The 15868-nt window shown below is 40.3% G+C and overlaps 1 protein-coding gene across 6 annotated transcripts in view; it reads right to left on the reverse strand.

Annotated features, from left to right (window-relative positions):
* LOC139454421 (FH1/FH2 domain-containing protein 3-like) overlaps positions 1-13490 on the reverse strand; it is a 135743-nt gene extending 122253 nt beyond the window's left edge. For 3 of the 6 annotated variants that reach the window (XR_011652456.1, XM_071236115.1, XM_071236116.1), the window contains exon 1: positions 13238-13489. Coding sequence is in view for 5 of the 6 variants with exons in the window: in XM_071236115.1 (XP_071092216.1) it covers positions 13238-13285 (48 nt within the window). In the remaining variant the exon portion in view is untranslated. Of the gene's footprint in view, positions 1-13237 lie in introns of all 6 variants that reach the window. The other 3 variants (XM_071236114.1, XM_071236120.1, XM_071236121.1) reach the window with 3 other exon arrangements.
* Positions 13491-15868: the final 2378 nt, after the last annotated feature.

Raw genomic sequence — 15868 nt, forward strand, 5'->3', positions numbered from 1 at the left:
AGATACACAGCAAACAAGAAGCCGTTGCTACAACGTTGTCACAACGTTTCTTTCTTGCTGTGTTCATTTTATTTTTGTTTGTTAACTTGCACGGTGTTCTTAACGATGCTGCAACGTATGTAACGGTACCAAGAAACAATTCCTGCAACATCCCTACAACATATTGCATTATAATAAACTTATATTCATGATTGACCTAACTGTCATATACCACCATCACTTCATGGCAGGGAAGGGCGGTCGGGTAGCCTAGTGGTTAAAGCGTTCGCTCGTCACGCCGAAGACCCGGGTTCGATTCCCGACATGGGTACAATGTGTGAAGCCCATTTCTGGTGTTCCCCGCCGTGATATTGCTGGAATATTGCTAAAAGCAGGGTAGAACCATACACACTCAAACACTCATATAGAGCTTGCTCTATGCACAATCAAAGTCATCTAAGAAAGAACGAGGGCCATCCTTTACTTTTTCTTGATTAAAAATATGTTTGTTCCATCAGACAAAATAAGGGAAGAAAAGAATATAAAATTCATATGGGAGATTTCTATCTTAATAATTGTCAACATACTCACTCACTCACTCTTGGCAGGGATGATATTTATATGAAGTTTTTGCTTATTTACATTGAAATACTGTTGGTTTAGAGATATGGTTCTCGGGGTTATGTCGCTGTACTTTGAAAATGGCGGTCATGTGAGTAAGTGAGTTAACATTTAACGTCGCATCGGCATTATTTCATCTATGTAGCGACGAGACGAAGGTGATATCGGGGGCATAGATGTTATTGACCTCTGTTTCGAATATAGTTTTTCCATCTAAAGATATGTTGTAGGTTTGAAAAGGAATAATTTCATATCAGGGACTAGATTTCAATTGTAAGTTATTATCCTACAATAGTTTCTTGTTTACGATAATAAACATAGGCACATATGATACTGGTGGTACAATGGTGTCAAGACGTTACTGAACTTTATGTCACAAGTTAACAATCCCACAATTATCCACAACTTTGTGATAACGTTGTATAATCGTGCCTGGATACTTAACACTACACAAGCTAATGTATCTACGCAAAATACCTTTCTGTTTCAAAACAATATATTCTAACTTAAATGTTTGTTGTTGTATGTTGTTCTATCATGTTCCCGTAACGGAATCTGGCGTACACTGCAGAGCCAGCGACACCGCCTACTACAGTGAAGAGGTTGCATGTCGCGTGGCTCCCTGTACACAGTGAGGTGGAAGATGAGTGCCAGATGTACGGCTCTATCTATAGCAACCGTGTATCCATGTGTAACGCCATCCTCCCTCCCTCCCTAACGGGGCGGCATCTGCACTGCGCCATATTGCCATGATGAAAACCCATGTGTATATGTTATCATCTCACTAATTCCGTTAAAACAGACCAACTTTAACTTATATTTATATTAGCGTAAGCGCAGTATATGTTAATAAAATCAAGAATGTATTATGGGCCTTTGGCCTTTATACTGTAATAAAGAATCTAATCTAATCTTAACTCGATATTTCTGGTTTCAAGATTTTTAAAGAAATGAATCGAGAAGAATTGATGGTATTATTTGCAAAATGTGTGACTGTATATATACAGCCTATATCCGATCTATGACGCTGTACGTGATAACCGACACGAGGACCTTACATGTCTCTACCTGTGAAGATCCGGGGTAGAATAGGTCTTCAACAACCCATGCCGTAAGAGGCGACTATGTTTGTCGTTAAAGGCGACTAACGGGATCGGGTGGTCAGACTCGCTGACTTAGTTGATGCATGTTATCGTATCCCAATTGCGTGGATCGATGCTCATGATATATCAATCACTGGATTGTCTGGCCCAGACTCGATTATTTACAGACCACCGACACATAGCTCGATTATTGCTGAGTGAGGCGTTTAATAACAAACAAACAAACGAACATTACATCTATGTGTATATACAGCGTATATTTGATGTGTACAGCTGTGTGATAACCAATATGAAGACCTTACATACCCCCAACCTATGTGTATATACAGCGTATATTTGATGTGAACAGTTGTGTGATAACCAATATGAAGACCTTACATACCCCCAATCTATGTGTATACATGTATACAGCGTATATCTGATGTTAGTGGCTACTTGACTGCCGCAGACTAAACACCGCCCCCTTACAAAGACAGTGAGAACCTACACCTCTAACCTTATCTATGGTGTGTACACACACAGCAGAGAGGCCGATCTATAGACTATAGCAGCTTGTCCAACTCTGATTCTCTGATAACGCCGAACCCCATACACCTCTCTACATAACTGGTGTAGTTTTCATCTGGTAGAATGTATGTTGTTCTATGTGATATGTGTGTTATACTTCAACGCTTATGTCAAACAACGTGGTTGTGTGATACAACGTGGATAATCGGGTTGCAGTACATGGTACACCCGGAGCTTTATGGGATGGTAGTAATGGTTCATATTGACTAGTCACGTGTTTTAGAGCCAAGATTTAGTGTGTTCAAGTGTTGTATTATCTAGATTAGATCTTCAGCATGTGGTTGAAGTTAACTTTACTTACATGTTGCACGTGCTCATTTTGTGCAAGCTATCACATGTTTTTTTAGGTAATATCGCAACTGTTCTTAAATGTAAAGCAATACATATAATCTCATCTTAGATAGAAACAAAACAAAAACGCACGTGCATTAAAAATGAAAACGATTTCAGGCAGATAATGTCTGGAGTTAGGTTGGGATCTGCATTGTATATAAGGATTGGCTCTGAATTTGTTTCAAGAATCTCTAGAGCAGTTATCACCCCATGCCACTGTGACACTGCTAGGAGCGTCGGCATAATGTAGCACGTGTGTGCGTTGGGATATGGGAAGATGCTCAAAACAGATAAAGGCTGACATTTTCCACAGATTGACCTGGCAAGGAGTACAGTAAACCTTCTCTATACCGACTGCTTAGTAACCTGGCAACATGTAATTGAGGCATTATAATTGACCAAGCCGAAAATTAGTCAAATGTATCATCAAACCTATCCTGATTAACACAGCTTATATAGAATTTTTTTTATCTATATTTACAACCGATGTCCTCATTGACATACATATTGCAAGGTAATTCTAGTTTCTGACGGCCAGGATATCATTGAGCCCAGCTGTGTTGGTTTAGTCGCGTGAGAGGCACGTGTAGAGAAGAGGAAATAAACAAAGAGATAAATGCCCGGGGTTTGGTCGATCCAGGGACAATGCGGCCTTTGGTACAGTAGTTGATGGTACAGAGGGGGAGAGAGGGAATATGTATGTGTATACACAATGCGATCTATGGTTGGGAAAGTCAGCCTTGCAGTTATCCATGCAGGCTATATACTGATGTAAGCATTGAATATAGAGTGATTTTTTTAATATTTACATAAGCTGTGCAAGTATAAATAGCCACAACGCACCCATGTGTGGTTGCACAAACTAGACACAAGGACCCTGATGTACTGGTGAACAACTCCACTTGACCTGCAGAATAGGAGGCGAAATGACACTTTGTATATAATAGCAGTGCCATACAGTCACATAAACATGTGTCTCCATCAATGTTCATAGGGGAATAGTCATTGCAAGGCTCTGTCTTTGAACAAACCGTTACAACTTTTGAATACTGCATTGCATTTATATTCACTACGCTCTTTTATTGAGAAAACATTCCACTGACAATATGTTAACCTGTCAGATGGGCGTGATGCCTTTCCGTTCTTAAATTCACTAAACCAACTTGAATTACCATCATTTATACGTTAATGTTCCCATACCCAACCAACAAGTTAACATTCCCATCAGTATTTGCTTCTTATCAGAAGCCTGTTCCCGTAAACTATTCCAATATCAAGAGTACATTCAATAACTGTCAGGAAGGAGGCAGCCGTATATCAAAGGAAGAGTCGATTTGGATGACTAAAGTAGATTCTAAAAGTGTGTATGATGTTTAAATAGTAGTTTGTCGACGGCGATGTGACATACCCATGTTCAACAACATAACGCCGACCCACATATCCGTCTTCTAAGAATCCTTATCGGCCTCGCTTCTAAACCTAGTCATTACTGCCGATGTTCAGAAGATGCCCTACCCTGACCAGTCCGCGTGTTACATCTATCGACAGGTGAGGTGTGTAATTACTCGGCGGAACAGCTGTATATCAACCGACTATGCCAGGCCCAACATGACTAGGTGTGGGAGACGTACAACACAAGCAAGGGGAGATAACAGGCCAACAGAGAAAAGACATCTGCACCGGAAGCATTAGACTTAGCATTAAATAATCTTCATAAAAATATAATACAAAGGAGCCCAGAGACTCTCTTCATTGTCAGATAATGCAGTAATCTAGACTTGCCAAACATTATAGACTTGCATGGGCTGTATTTGATATATTTATATCAGGGTCTGTAAGACAGACTACGGAAGTATCAGCGTTTTAAGTTAAGTCAATGTTGTTTCCTTTATTGGAATGACGTATGCTGTCTTTAAACTAAGCAATCAAAGACACATAAGTTCGAATTGATCGCCAAACCCTCGACAACGTAATAATGGCAATTCGTAATTCGTTCTGTACCCTTAACGTTACAAGAAGGGTCTCTGTCGTGATCCAGAGTGATCCAGACAAGTGAGAAACCTGTTACAAATAAAAACTTACGAATATGAGAGACACAATTCAATTAACCATTATCATAAAAATCCGCAACATATCATAACAAGCCCTTGGATACCTGGAACTTTCCATAGGAAGAAGTCTGCACTAATAACCCCCACCCCCGTTAGTCATAATGTGTGATAGGGCTGATTGTGTCTCTGCCGACGCCATGGATCGTTGCTCATGCTGTCAGTCACTGATTTGCCACTAACTGCGATCATTCACCCGATTTTCCAGAATATGATATGGGGGCGAATGGGCCCAGGGTATATATCATAATAGAACGGATGTATAATCCACTGTCTAATCGAGGATGTCGATGAAGCGACTTAAGCCCTGTAAAACGCACATGTTATGTAGCCCTCAGTTGTTAGCACACACGTGTATCCGAGGAAGGTATGCCAGTAGTTTATGCCCGAGCAATAACGTCAGATATTCTCTAGTAGCTAAACATAGCTTGAATATCAGTATAAGCGGCATTAAACCACACTTACATCGATGTAAGAGCGAAAGATGTGATATACATTACATAGTAATTACATGTTACATTTTCGATATAAGTAGCTCCAAATATTCTCCTAGCAAACAGTGCACTACTCTGTCACCGTCCTGCCTGGCAGCTGATGGCTGCAACTGATCCTGTCTTACACTGTACATGTGCTATATCAAGTCGGAGTATAACGATCTATAACGCCCGCCAGCCTGACGCGAGTATTGCAGCAAGAGAGTTGCATGTCAATAGGCCAGTCTAAAATCGTCCATGAAACTCAAAAACGAACAAGACATGCATTCATTGGGGAGATATTAGTGGAAACTGGTGCCCAGACATGCGCAATTAGAAACACATGATATCAATATACGTGTTGTCAGAAACAGTGACTAATAATCCCGTTCCTGATGACCTCTCATTGTGAGTGAGTGTGTGGGTGAGTGAGTTGGGTTTAACGCCACTTTTAAAAGTAGTCTAGTGATATCACGGCGTGTCAGCTTGATGTGGGAGGAAAGCCCGAAGTGATCACTTTGGTGAAACCCATGAGCACGGGCATGGTGCTGACAAACCTAGAAACATAATCAGGGCGAACCGGGATTCGAACCCACAACCATAGGTTTCAGGCGTGCTCAAGAGACGCAACTCGCACGGCGCCCTAGCTACCACTGCCTCCATACAGCCCCACCCCCCACCCCCAATCCCCCTCCCTCGCAGCCACCCTCATTGTGGCATATCTACATGTCCAATGGATCTGTCAGTAACACACAAGGTATTTCAACACAAAATAAAAAAGACAACACCTCATGACCCCATTAACCCTCTACACATTACTTCTAATCGTCAGAATGTAAAAAAGAGCACTAGACACAATAACGACATTGCCTCACGAATAAAATCTTTCAATGGGTATTTAGTAAAACAAACTTTCATCAACTGAAAAGTACCATTACACATCGATACGGTAACTGTTTTAACACAGAGCGGACTGCTTGAACCTTATTTGAATTGTGTTTGTTTGAAAACACACCTTCCAATTGCTTGTGATTGTTAATATTATGATACAGCCATACATATTTATAAATATTATAAACAGAACGTATTTTGTTTATTTTATATATGACTATTGTAAAGTTTGGTCAGGTGCCAAGAGGTTTTTAAGTCATGTATATATAACAATTTGGCAGTTAAATGGTACATGTTTACGTAATCAGTTCCAAATAAAATATCTTAAAGTGTTTGGGACAATGTAAACAGTTAGCTGAGCCCTCTGGGAAGTCTGATTTGAGATCTTTGATTTTCGTTTAAGTACTTGTTTCTATTCATATTCACAGTCGGGTCAAACTTTAAACAATGTCAGTACACATCCTCGATTATCCAGTGTATTATATCCCATATCTATTATAATGAATCCAATCGTAAAAGGGGATGTAGCCTAGTGGGTAAAGTGTTCGCTCGTCACACTGAATGCCACTGTTCGATTCCCCACATTTCTGGTGTCCCCCGACGTGATATTGATACAATGTTGTTTTAAGCGGCGTACAACCCAACACCTTACTCAGTCACTCACTCCCATACGTTACATAGGTTAGCTTTGAATTCCGCTAATGAAGTAAACGATAACTGTTATCTCACTCACTATTTTTGTTTACGAGCTGAATAACGATAATATAAAATAAATCAATAAATAAAAACAAAGCTACTTGTATGGTAGCGATTTGTTTGGGCCCAATGTATTTGTCGTAATATACTGGAGAATCGAGGATAGTCTTTACCTTGTCATTGATTGGATAGTATATGACCACGTGCCCAGAATATTACAATCCTTTTCGTTCTTGGGAATCTAAACCTCCGTAGTTTAACCATTATTGCACTTGATTAAGTTTGATTTTAACCCATGAGGTTTCAAATTAGTGCTGTGTGGTTTCTCATAAACTTATGATTGCGTTCGGGTTAATTAAAAAGAATGTGGACAGCGAAACGAAAGCTGTATTTAATATCGAGAATGTTGAACGTTAAGCGAAACAAAGTTCAATGTAGCTTTTTCATTTACTCTATGGCATTGTTCATCATAATGACAAATGTCAAACTTCTATACATATTTCATCTGCAGTTGATGTAATTGATAAAGTAGTGCTTCTGTGACGTTTGAGACAACGTTAAATTATAAACATCCGATAAACATCCTTCAAAGTCTACAGCTATGTCAAATAGTCACAATGTCGATCTACACTCCTTGGCAAAAACACCTGTCTTTACTTATAAATACTGCACTTCACCTGCTCACACGTGTGTAATGTACAGTCTCATACGACCTGTCTGACAAAGTGACAAATGACGGATGTATTTATCTGTAGAATACACAACTACATGTAAACAAACGCTTCAAGCCTGGACTGAAAGATAAGTCCATGGATGTGTAGTCATTCCATCCTCCCGATAGGTAAGTCTAGATGTGAGGATAGTCCAGTCTCTTATAGGAACAACTTGTTCTTATTATTTACATAATCTAGAAATTATGATTTAAGCTAAGAAATATTGCCTCAGAAACGTGTGCAAGTCTTCGCACAGTATTGCATTGTTCTGCAAATCATGTGTTGCCCTGTTGCCAATGACAACGTTCTGAATTCAGTAACATTGGCTTTATATATTGTATACAAAGGTCATAATTTAAGGGTCGTGATTATCATTTAATGTGAGGGTTTACTCGTAATTGTTGCCAGGGATACAGTGTCTGAGTGTCTAATCCTGAATCCTGTAGAAAACACATGCGTTGTACCTGTCTGAATGAATGCAAGGCACATAGTGGCAGCATACATTCTGATAAAGTCTGACATTTCATGCGGGTCGACCTAACGGTATTTCTGACTACCCAGTGATAAATCCGTCTTAGGAGCCCAGCATGACACCGCCAGTGACGTCATGGCTAGATTGGAAAGATATGCTTGACTTGTCGTGGTATAACTGGGCTCCTACCAAGTCTAATAACACAAATCTACCTGCCTTCTAATTTACTGTTTAACTAACAAATATTGCCTAGCTTACGTAACTATATAACAGAGGTTACAGTGTTACGTTTAAATTCGGCCTTACTGTATGATGACATATACACTTCACCAATCTATTCACTGTTTTATAATAAAAACGTTAATGTTTCAATCACGAGTCCATTTGAGTTATACTACTCAACTTTTAATAGGGAAAATCAGATGTCATAATTTAAATATACACTTGTGTATGCAGAGATAAACCATATCCCTAACCAAAGTGGAGTAGTATATATTTGACTGACAGGAACATTACCCAGAGAGCCATCTGACCCTAAACAAGAGGGCTAATACCAGATGAAGAGGCACCAGACAGGACTGTAGCATATCAATATTCGATAATGGTTAATCCTTGTCCACAAGAATCTTGGTCTATTTTGGAAAGCAATACGATTCATAACCTGAGCCAGCCATTTTCAATAATGCCAGTAATAGACTTGTGCGGGAGAATTACATCCTATACATTAACCCGAATATAGCTGGCGCAGAAAGGGAACACCACAGAGTGCAGAGACGGCATGTACTCAATAAAGATGATACATCAAGACAGATGATACACGTTCTGATAGGGCAAAGGGCGGAGGGGTAGCCGAGTGGTTAAAGCGTTCGCTCGTCACGCCGAAGACCCGGGTTTGATTCCCCACATGTTTACATTGTGTGAAGCCCATTTCTGGTGTCCTCAGCTGTGATATTGCTGGAATATTGCTAAAACCATTCTCACTCAGTCTCTAACTCACTCACTCTCTCTTTTAGCGCAACGGGTAACTGAAATGCCATTACACGTCGACTGTATGGAATGATGTTATACAGGATTTTTCTACGGGTACCCGTATTATAAATGTACACACATTACTACATGTATCTGTGTTATAAAAGACAATGTTATGCAACAGGTGCCCCTGTTATAAGGAATGGATTACTACTTTTCCGCATGTAATAGATTACCAGGAAGTGTACCGGTAAGCGTTTTAACGTGTATCGTTTCAAACAGAAGGCAATACCTAAAATGTACGTTACGAATTAGCTAAATGGTAGAGTTTCCTTGACATACTTGCCTCTACCTTTTCAGACATACCGGTAGTCATACATACCCTGAAACAAATAGATCCAATACAGCCCTTGCAAGGGCATAGTATTTATAATAATATTTGGCAAGTCTAGATTACTGCAGTATCAATGAAAATGAGGAACGTCGTTTGCCTCCTTTTTAATATATTTCATAACTATAATTTTAACAACTGTTTTTTTCTGTGAAGTATGTTCATTTCAGAGACTAGATGTTAGTCTTACATATTGGTGCCATGGTAGGAATCATATGGTTTATGTTGGTTTTACAAAATGTTTTTCAAAAGCCTGTATAGTTTCATATGGGGTGCTGGGATTTTGTATGGAGACAAGACATCTTTCAGCTACAGTTATGAAAGAATGTATTTTTGTGTCAGAAAATCTATTGTTTTCACTAGAATGAAGCATAATTATTTTTGTCAAGCATTTTCTGGAACAATTTATATCAGTAACAATATGAGACTTATGTTGATAGTACCGGTGGCATTTCCTTGAAACCATCAATGACGCTGAGCATTTGGTATCCTAACCCGAGTTCTCTGTATGCATCTGTATAGAGGGTACACTGACCCAGCGGTGCCATGTTATGGGAGTGGACTAGTTGTAAGGTAAATGTATTGAACACCTGTTATTGGTTATAGCGCTCTCCCCACCTGATGTTAACTGTATCGCCATGAACGCTAGACTCGACAAAATGCCAATTATTCGCATGTTAGGCAAAAACCTGGAGCCAAATGTCAGAATCTGCTTTATAGCTCTAGTGATTATTGCAACGGGAATCGTTACTCGATACCTGGGCAGTTGCCAGCAGCTCGGACGTTCATGTCATTGCCAGTAGCGCTAGCAGAAGAAGAACATGGAGTAAAAAGGGTTTTGTGTTTTTATATCACAGTTAACTGCTCGTCACACAAGCGCTGCTGTGTCTGCGAGTGTGCTGCTGGTGTTTATGAACTTCGTTTATTTACATGTTATAAAAAAATAACAAAAAGGATATATGGAGAAGTGTAACTGTTGCCAGTAGATACGACGTCCTCAACACGTTTTCAAGTGTGTGTGTGTGTGTGTGAGAGAGAGAGAGAGAGAGTGTGTGTGTGTGTGTGTGTGTGAGAGAGAGTGTGTGTGTGTGAGAGAGAAGTGTGTGTGTATGTGTGTGAGAGAGAGAGAGTGTGTGTGTGTGTGTGTGTGTGTGTGTGTGTGTGTGTGTGTGTGTGCGCGACCTTCATACCGTTCAAACTGGTCTGCCACAAAAGTTGCAATGTTCCAAGCTCACATTAAGACAAAATATATTTAGGCTTATAGTTCTAGTTAAAGACATATCTGGTTTTGCAGGTGTAGCGAGAAGAAATGCCAGCTCCCACCCCAGAATATCAAATGGTCCCTTAGATTGACAATAGCCTTTCTAAAAAAATACCATTACGCAGACAAGATCGAATCCTCAAACAAGACAACTGTCGCAGAAAATGATTCAGTGTCTGACTTACTGGAATCCAAATGGATTCACACAGATAGGTATTAGGCAATATGTACCCACAAACCTGTATCGCTGTGTTTACATTGGCATATGAATAAAAGATACATTCCAGGAGCATATGGAACGGTATTCAACTGCGCATTACAGTATCGCGACTCAAAGAGGGGGAGGGTTGGGGAGGGGGAGCTGGGCGGGGGTGGGGTCAGCACATGTGGTAGACTGCTGCAATGGTATATCCATCGCTATGCGTACTGGGGGCTGAGGTCGTCAGTGCTTCACGGGGGGTCTGGCACCCACTGGCATCGTCACAACGACATCATCACAGGGGTCTTGGTGTCATAATTACACCCGTTAAATGTGCAGAACTGTTTAATTCTTGGAAAAACCTTTACACCAACATTGTCTTCGAAGGTGATCGTTTTTTCTCGTGTTACGCACGCGGGATTATACTTACTTTCATGTTTTGTCTCTGATAAAATGGTTTGATTCATCATACTGTTTCTTTTTGCCCGACTGACGCAATATAACCCGGTAATATGTATCCCGTCTTAGAAAACTTCCCTGAATACTCTTAGATCTATCAAACTGCAAAAGATACATTTTACATACATTTCAAAATTTGGTATCCTAGAAATGATTCCCTTCCGCTCTTTGAGTCCCGATATTGTAATGCCCATCTGGATATCGATACCAGAGACCATATCGGTATCTGTCGATACATATGCTCCTCATTTATACATCTGCCAATGTAAACACATTGCCACAGATAGTTGAGTACGTATTCAGGGGTAGACACCATTCGTCATACCCAACTAGTCCGAAGCTCATTTAAGACTAGTGACTAGAGCAAAGTAACTAGATTTTGGGAGAAAACAACTAGTCTCTCTAATTTTTCAGTAGTCTCGGACTAACGGACCAGGGGACATGTCTGATATTTTTGTCGTTTCCTTTTCAAGATTTTTAGGCATATAATACAATAGGTGTTCATTGATGCCTTAGGGGTTCATTGATGCCTATGTCCTTTCTGTTTCCACAAGAGGAACTCTATTGATGTTGATTCAAAGGTTAAATGCTTCATACTTTCCACTGCATGTGCTGATGTGCAGTGTGGCGCAACTGACAGATAGGCATGTGTAGGGGGCACGTGGGGATGTAGTGATGTAACATGACAAGCCAGGCACAAACCACCGCCCACCCCCTCCCCCTCCCCCTCCCGCACGCGCACAGTTCAGATAGATGCAGCATCCATGTACAATAATCTTTGGAACACAAAAAAATCAGCTGACGAAAAGGTAACAGGAAAGTGTGGTGGTATAATTCATTTCTCACTCCTATATCAGTTAACAGTCTAGCACATCAACCTTGTGGAAATGCTAAGGTTATATATCCATGTAGCTGGTTGCTCTAGCTCGGAAAACAGAAACTAGGGGAAGTCGGGCAGACCTATATTATTCATTCCTCAGCTAAACATATCATAGATTCCAGTGTAAATAGTGTTTGGTCACTGGTCCCTGCTATATATGTTCAAAGGTCCCGTGTGATTTCGTACGCCGGAAGTTTCGTTACTTTCTGGTGGCTTCGGTAGCCGGATTGATTATGTAGCGGCTGGCTAGATAGTTGGAGATTATATTTTGTTTTGGCCAATTTTCACAAGAAGTTAAAGTGGCTCATAAGCGTCATATATAATCAAATACATTTGTACCGCCGTCATATAGCTGGAATATTGCTGAGTGCGGCGTTAAGCAACAAACCAATCAATCAAATACATTTGTGCTTAACAATGTCGCTGATATAGTTACATAAAGACGTTACACAACTTTATTAAGATTAGAGGCAAGTTCGGTGTTAAGACAGGTTCCTAAAAGCATACACTTACACTTGGGCAAGATAGGTACCGTTCTTACGTTTGCTTAGTGGTTACGAAAACACAGAAGGGATACAAAACTACCGGATCATGAAACTATAGGGATACGAAAGGACCTAGCTATTACCTACACAAACTAGCGTGAGATCTGAGTCTGATTACTGGTGTAGTGGAGTAAGGTTCAATGTATCAACTTGCTATACATCGAAAAAATTCCAAGACTTTAATTAAAACTTTTCTTTAACTTGATCTTGCTTAATAGCCTTAATTGGACTAAAATATTACTTACTAACTATATTCAAATTTATAAACTAACGGCGTCGTGCATGGCCCAAACCGACAATGTGAGTAAACATATTTTATCCATTACTTTGGCCTGCGTAGAATAAACTATTCTTCCTTCAATTGAATAGAGACATTTCCAATTCCACAGGCTTGAAGATGAAAGAAATAGTAGTCCTGTGTTAATTACTGCTCCAGGAAGGAGCGCAGATGCGGAGTAGCACCTCTTCCGGGCATAACCACTAATCGAATGTGTCTACAACCTCTGACAGCGAGGCAAGGTGTTCTCTAAACCTACAGATGTACAGCGGATAAACACAAAACAAAATCAACACTTACGTTATAATACCCCAGGTCCCTAGAAAGAGAGTTACGTCGCTGATACATGGTGAGAAAACTGAGTGATCCTTCTGTCTTTACATCGTGGTCAGTTCCTCGCCATCACTGGCGGCAGCAACCATTCATGCAGTATCCCAAGTGGCCAATTGTCGTCTGCTCCCCTCGCTAGTCTCGTCTGATCTCGTGAGATGAGTAAACTCTCGTCTGCATCATCGAGTCATCCGGATATATCTCCAACGTCTCTCGCTCAAAATGGAACCTTGAAATATCGTATTTCTTCGATAACTTCTGCTCTTAAAGATGATATAACTACCAGTTTGCCCAAATCACACACGTCCTTATCACGGAATAAAAACTGTAACGACGTTTTAAAACTCGCAGCGAGGTCTTCGCCTCGTTTTTCATCTGATGGGTAGTTCACAAGCTGTGGTCGGTTCTCCTTGGCAACGGGCTGAAAGTCGGTATCTAAGGAGGTATGAAATCTCATCCGTGTTCGAGAGATAGAGAGAGGGTCTTCCCTCTGTGCCTCCAGAGGGGGTCGTTATATCATTAGTTGCGTGTGCGGATAGCCGGCAGAATTACCCTCGTATGAAAAACACATGCATGGCGAAAATGCCAGTTGCCTCTCTGGTTTATTAATAGACCGGTTCACATGGCTCGTCTTGTTGTCTGATTGTTTACACTGTACATCATTGTTTGACGTACCCTGTCTTCAGCTTAAGAACATATACACCCTGTAGATATTTCATCGTCGGAAATATGTTTACAACGCATAACGGTAACAAGGTGACCAATTCCGGTTTACCTCGATGTACCTTAGGATTTCTAACTATTCTTAGAAAAATACTCATGAATTCACACAAGTTGTAATTCACACTAATCTGTGTGGTTAGTCAAGGTTATATGAACCGGGGTTTCTTGAGTTCGAATTCAGGGGATCAAGGGGGACAACTCCTGCCCATGACCTTTTCATAAAAGGCGACGAAAGCCTTTCAATATTCATAAAAATCTCTGCCAAAAGCAGAGTCGATTGTACGATTCTGACTATATCGTGAGCATGTGTTTATTAATCACTATCACAAAGCATATTAATCGCGTTGACGTTGTACTGAATCACAAAATTTTTCCCGAATTATTTCCTTTTTTATAGTGTTATTTTGTTTGTTTTATTACGCCTCACTCAGCAATATTACGGCGATATGACAGCAAGTTGTAGATAATCGAACTGGACCGGACAATCCAGTGATTGATATCATGAGCATCGATCCACGCAATTGGAATACGATGACATGCATCAACCAAGACAGCGAGCTTGACCACCCGACCCCGTTTGTTGCCTCTTACGACAAGCAAAGTCGCCTTTTATGCCAAGCATGGGTTGCTGAAGACCTATTCTACCCCGGATCTTCACGGGTTCATAGTTTAAGTGCACGAAGCCCTAAAAAACGCCCCCCCCCCCCCCCAAAAAAAAAAAAGAAAAAAAAAAAAAGAAAGAAAAGAAAACAACAACAACACACAAACAAAACAACAAAAAACAAAAACAACAACCAACAAACAAAACAAACAAAGAGCAAAAAAAACACACACAAACAAACATAAAAAAAGGGAAAATGGGAAGAAAAAAAGAAGAAGATTTATCGTTGTATCCTCGCATGTTCATGTACATCAAGAAGATAGCTCGTAACATAGACGTGAATCATGCCGGTAAAAGCTGTTAATATTGTGTTACATCTGCATGGTGTTATCAAGTACTGCGTACACAGACTGCCAGTGTCTGCCGTCAGCTGCGGCATCACAAGCCCCTGTTCACACAGTATAGTAGTGTTTGTGCCAATGTCGTGGCCCCGACTGTTTACACAATGATTCTTATCCCTTTATCTCAAAGTCGTGTATATCGAAATTCGGTTTATCTCGCCAACTCACCATACACAGTCTCATTGATCCCGTTTCATAAAAGCATCTCCAACTTAACTTTACATAATTCTAGATTATCTTTCGACATTCTGTTTTAACTGTTTATCTCGCCAAAACGCTTTATACACTCATGTTAATCACCTATCTAGAGCCCGTTTTATTAGAGTTTGTAAACTGCCAGGCAAAAGAAAAAGTACACTTGGAAATTGGATTTGATGAAAACATTACAAACGTTATCAAAACGTTACTAGGCTGAAACACTGATAACTATAGGTCCAAAACCAATCTCATTAAAATCAGATCTAAGTTTTCGCTCCCACTAAACAAAAAACTGAGGACATCCCATTACGGGTCAGGTCAGAACGACCTTTCGACAAGAAGTCGACATCAGCCAATTAGAAAGTAGATTAATCGAGCTTTACGGCACTCGTTTCAACCTGCCGACTTTCATTTCAGACTAAGCTTAAAAATATGTTGACACAGTTCTCGATTAAAATTTTGAAAACTGAACAAACGAACATTCCGGAATGTCTAATATATGGTTGCGATTGTATGGCATGCTTTCCACGTACTGTGCAACGCCTCCTCTGTTCAAATGTTTATCCCACGGAAGCGAGAGATAGACGATAATTTTGACGGAATCAGTCGTACGGTCCGTAACTGTCGTTCGGAATACCCCGTGTTAACGTTTTCGAGGCTGCATGATTAGAAAAACAC

Source organism: Haliotis cracherodii, unplaced genomic scaffold, assembly GCF_022045235.1.
Source record: "Haliotis cracherodii isolate W230 unplaced genomic scaffold, xgHalCrac1.p SCAF_10, whole genome shotgun sequence".
Lineage (NCBI taxonomy): Eukaryota > Metazoa > Mollusca > Gastropoda > Lepetellida > Haliotidae > Haliotis > Haliotis cracherodii.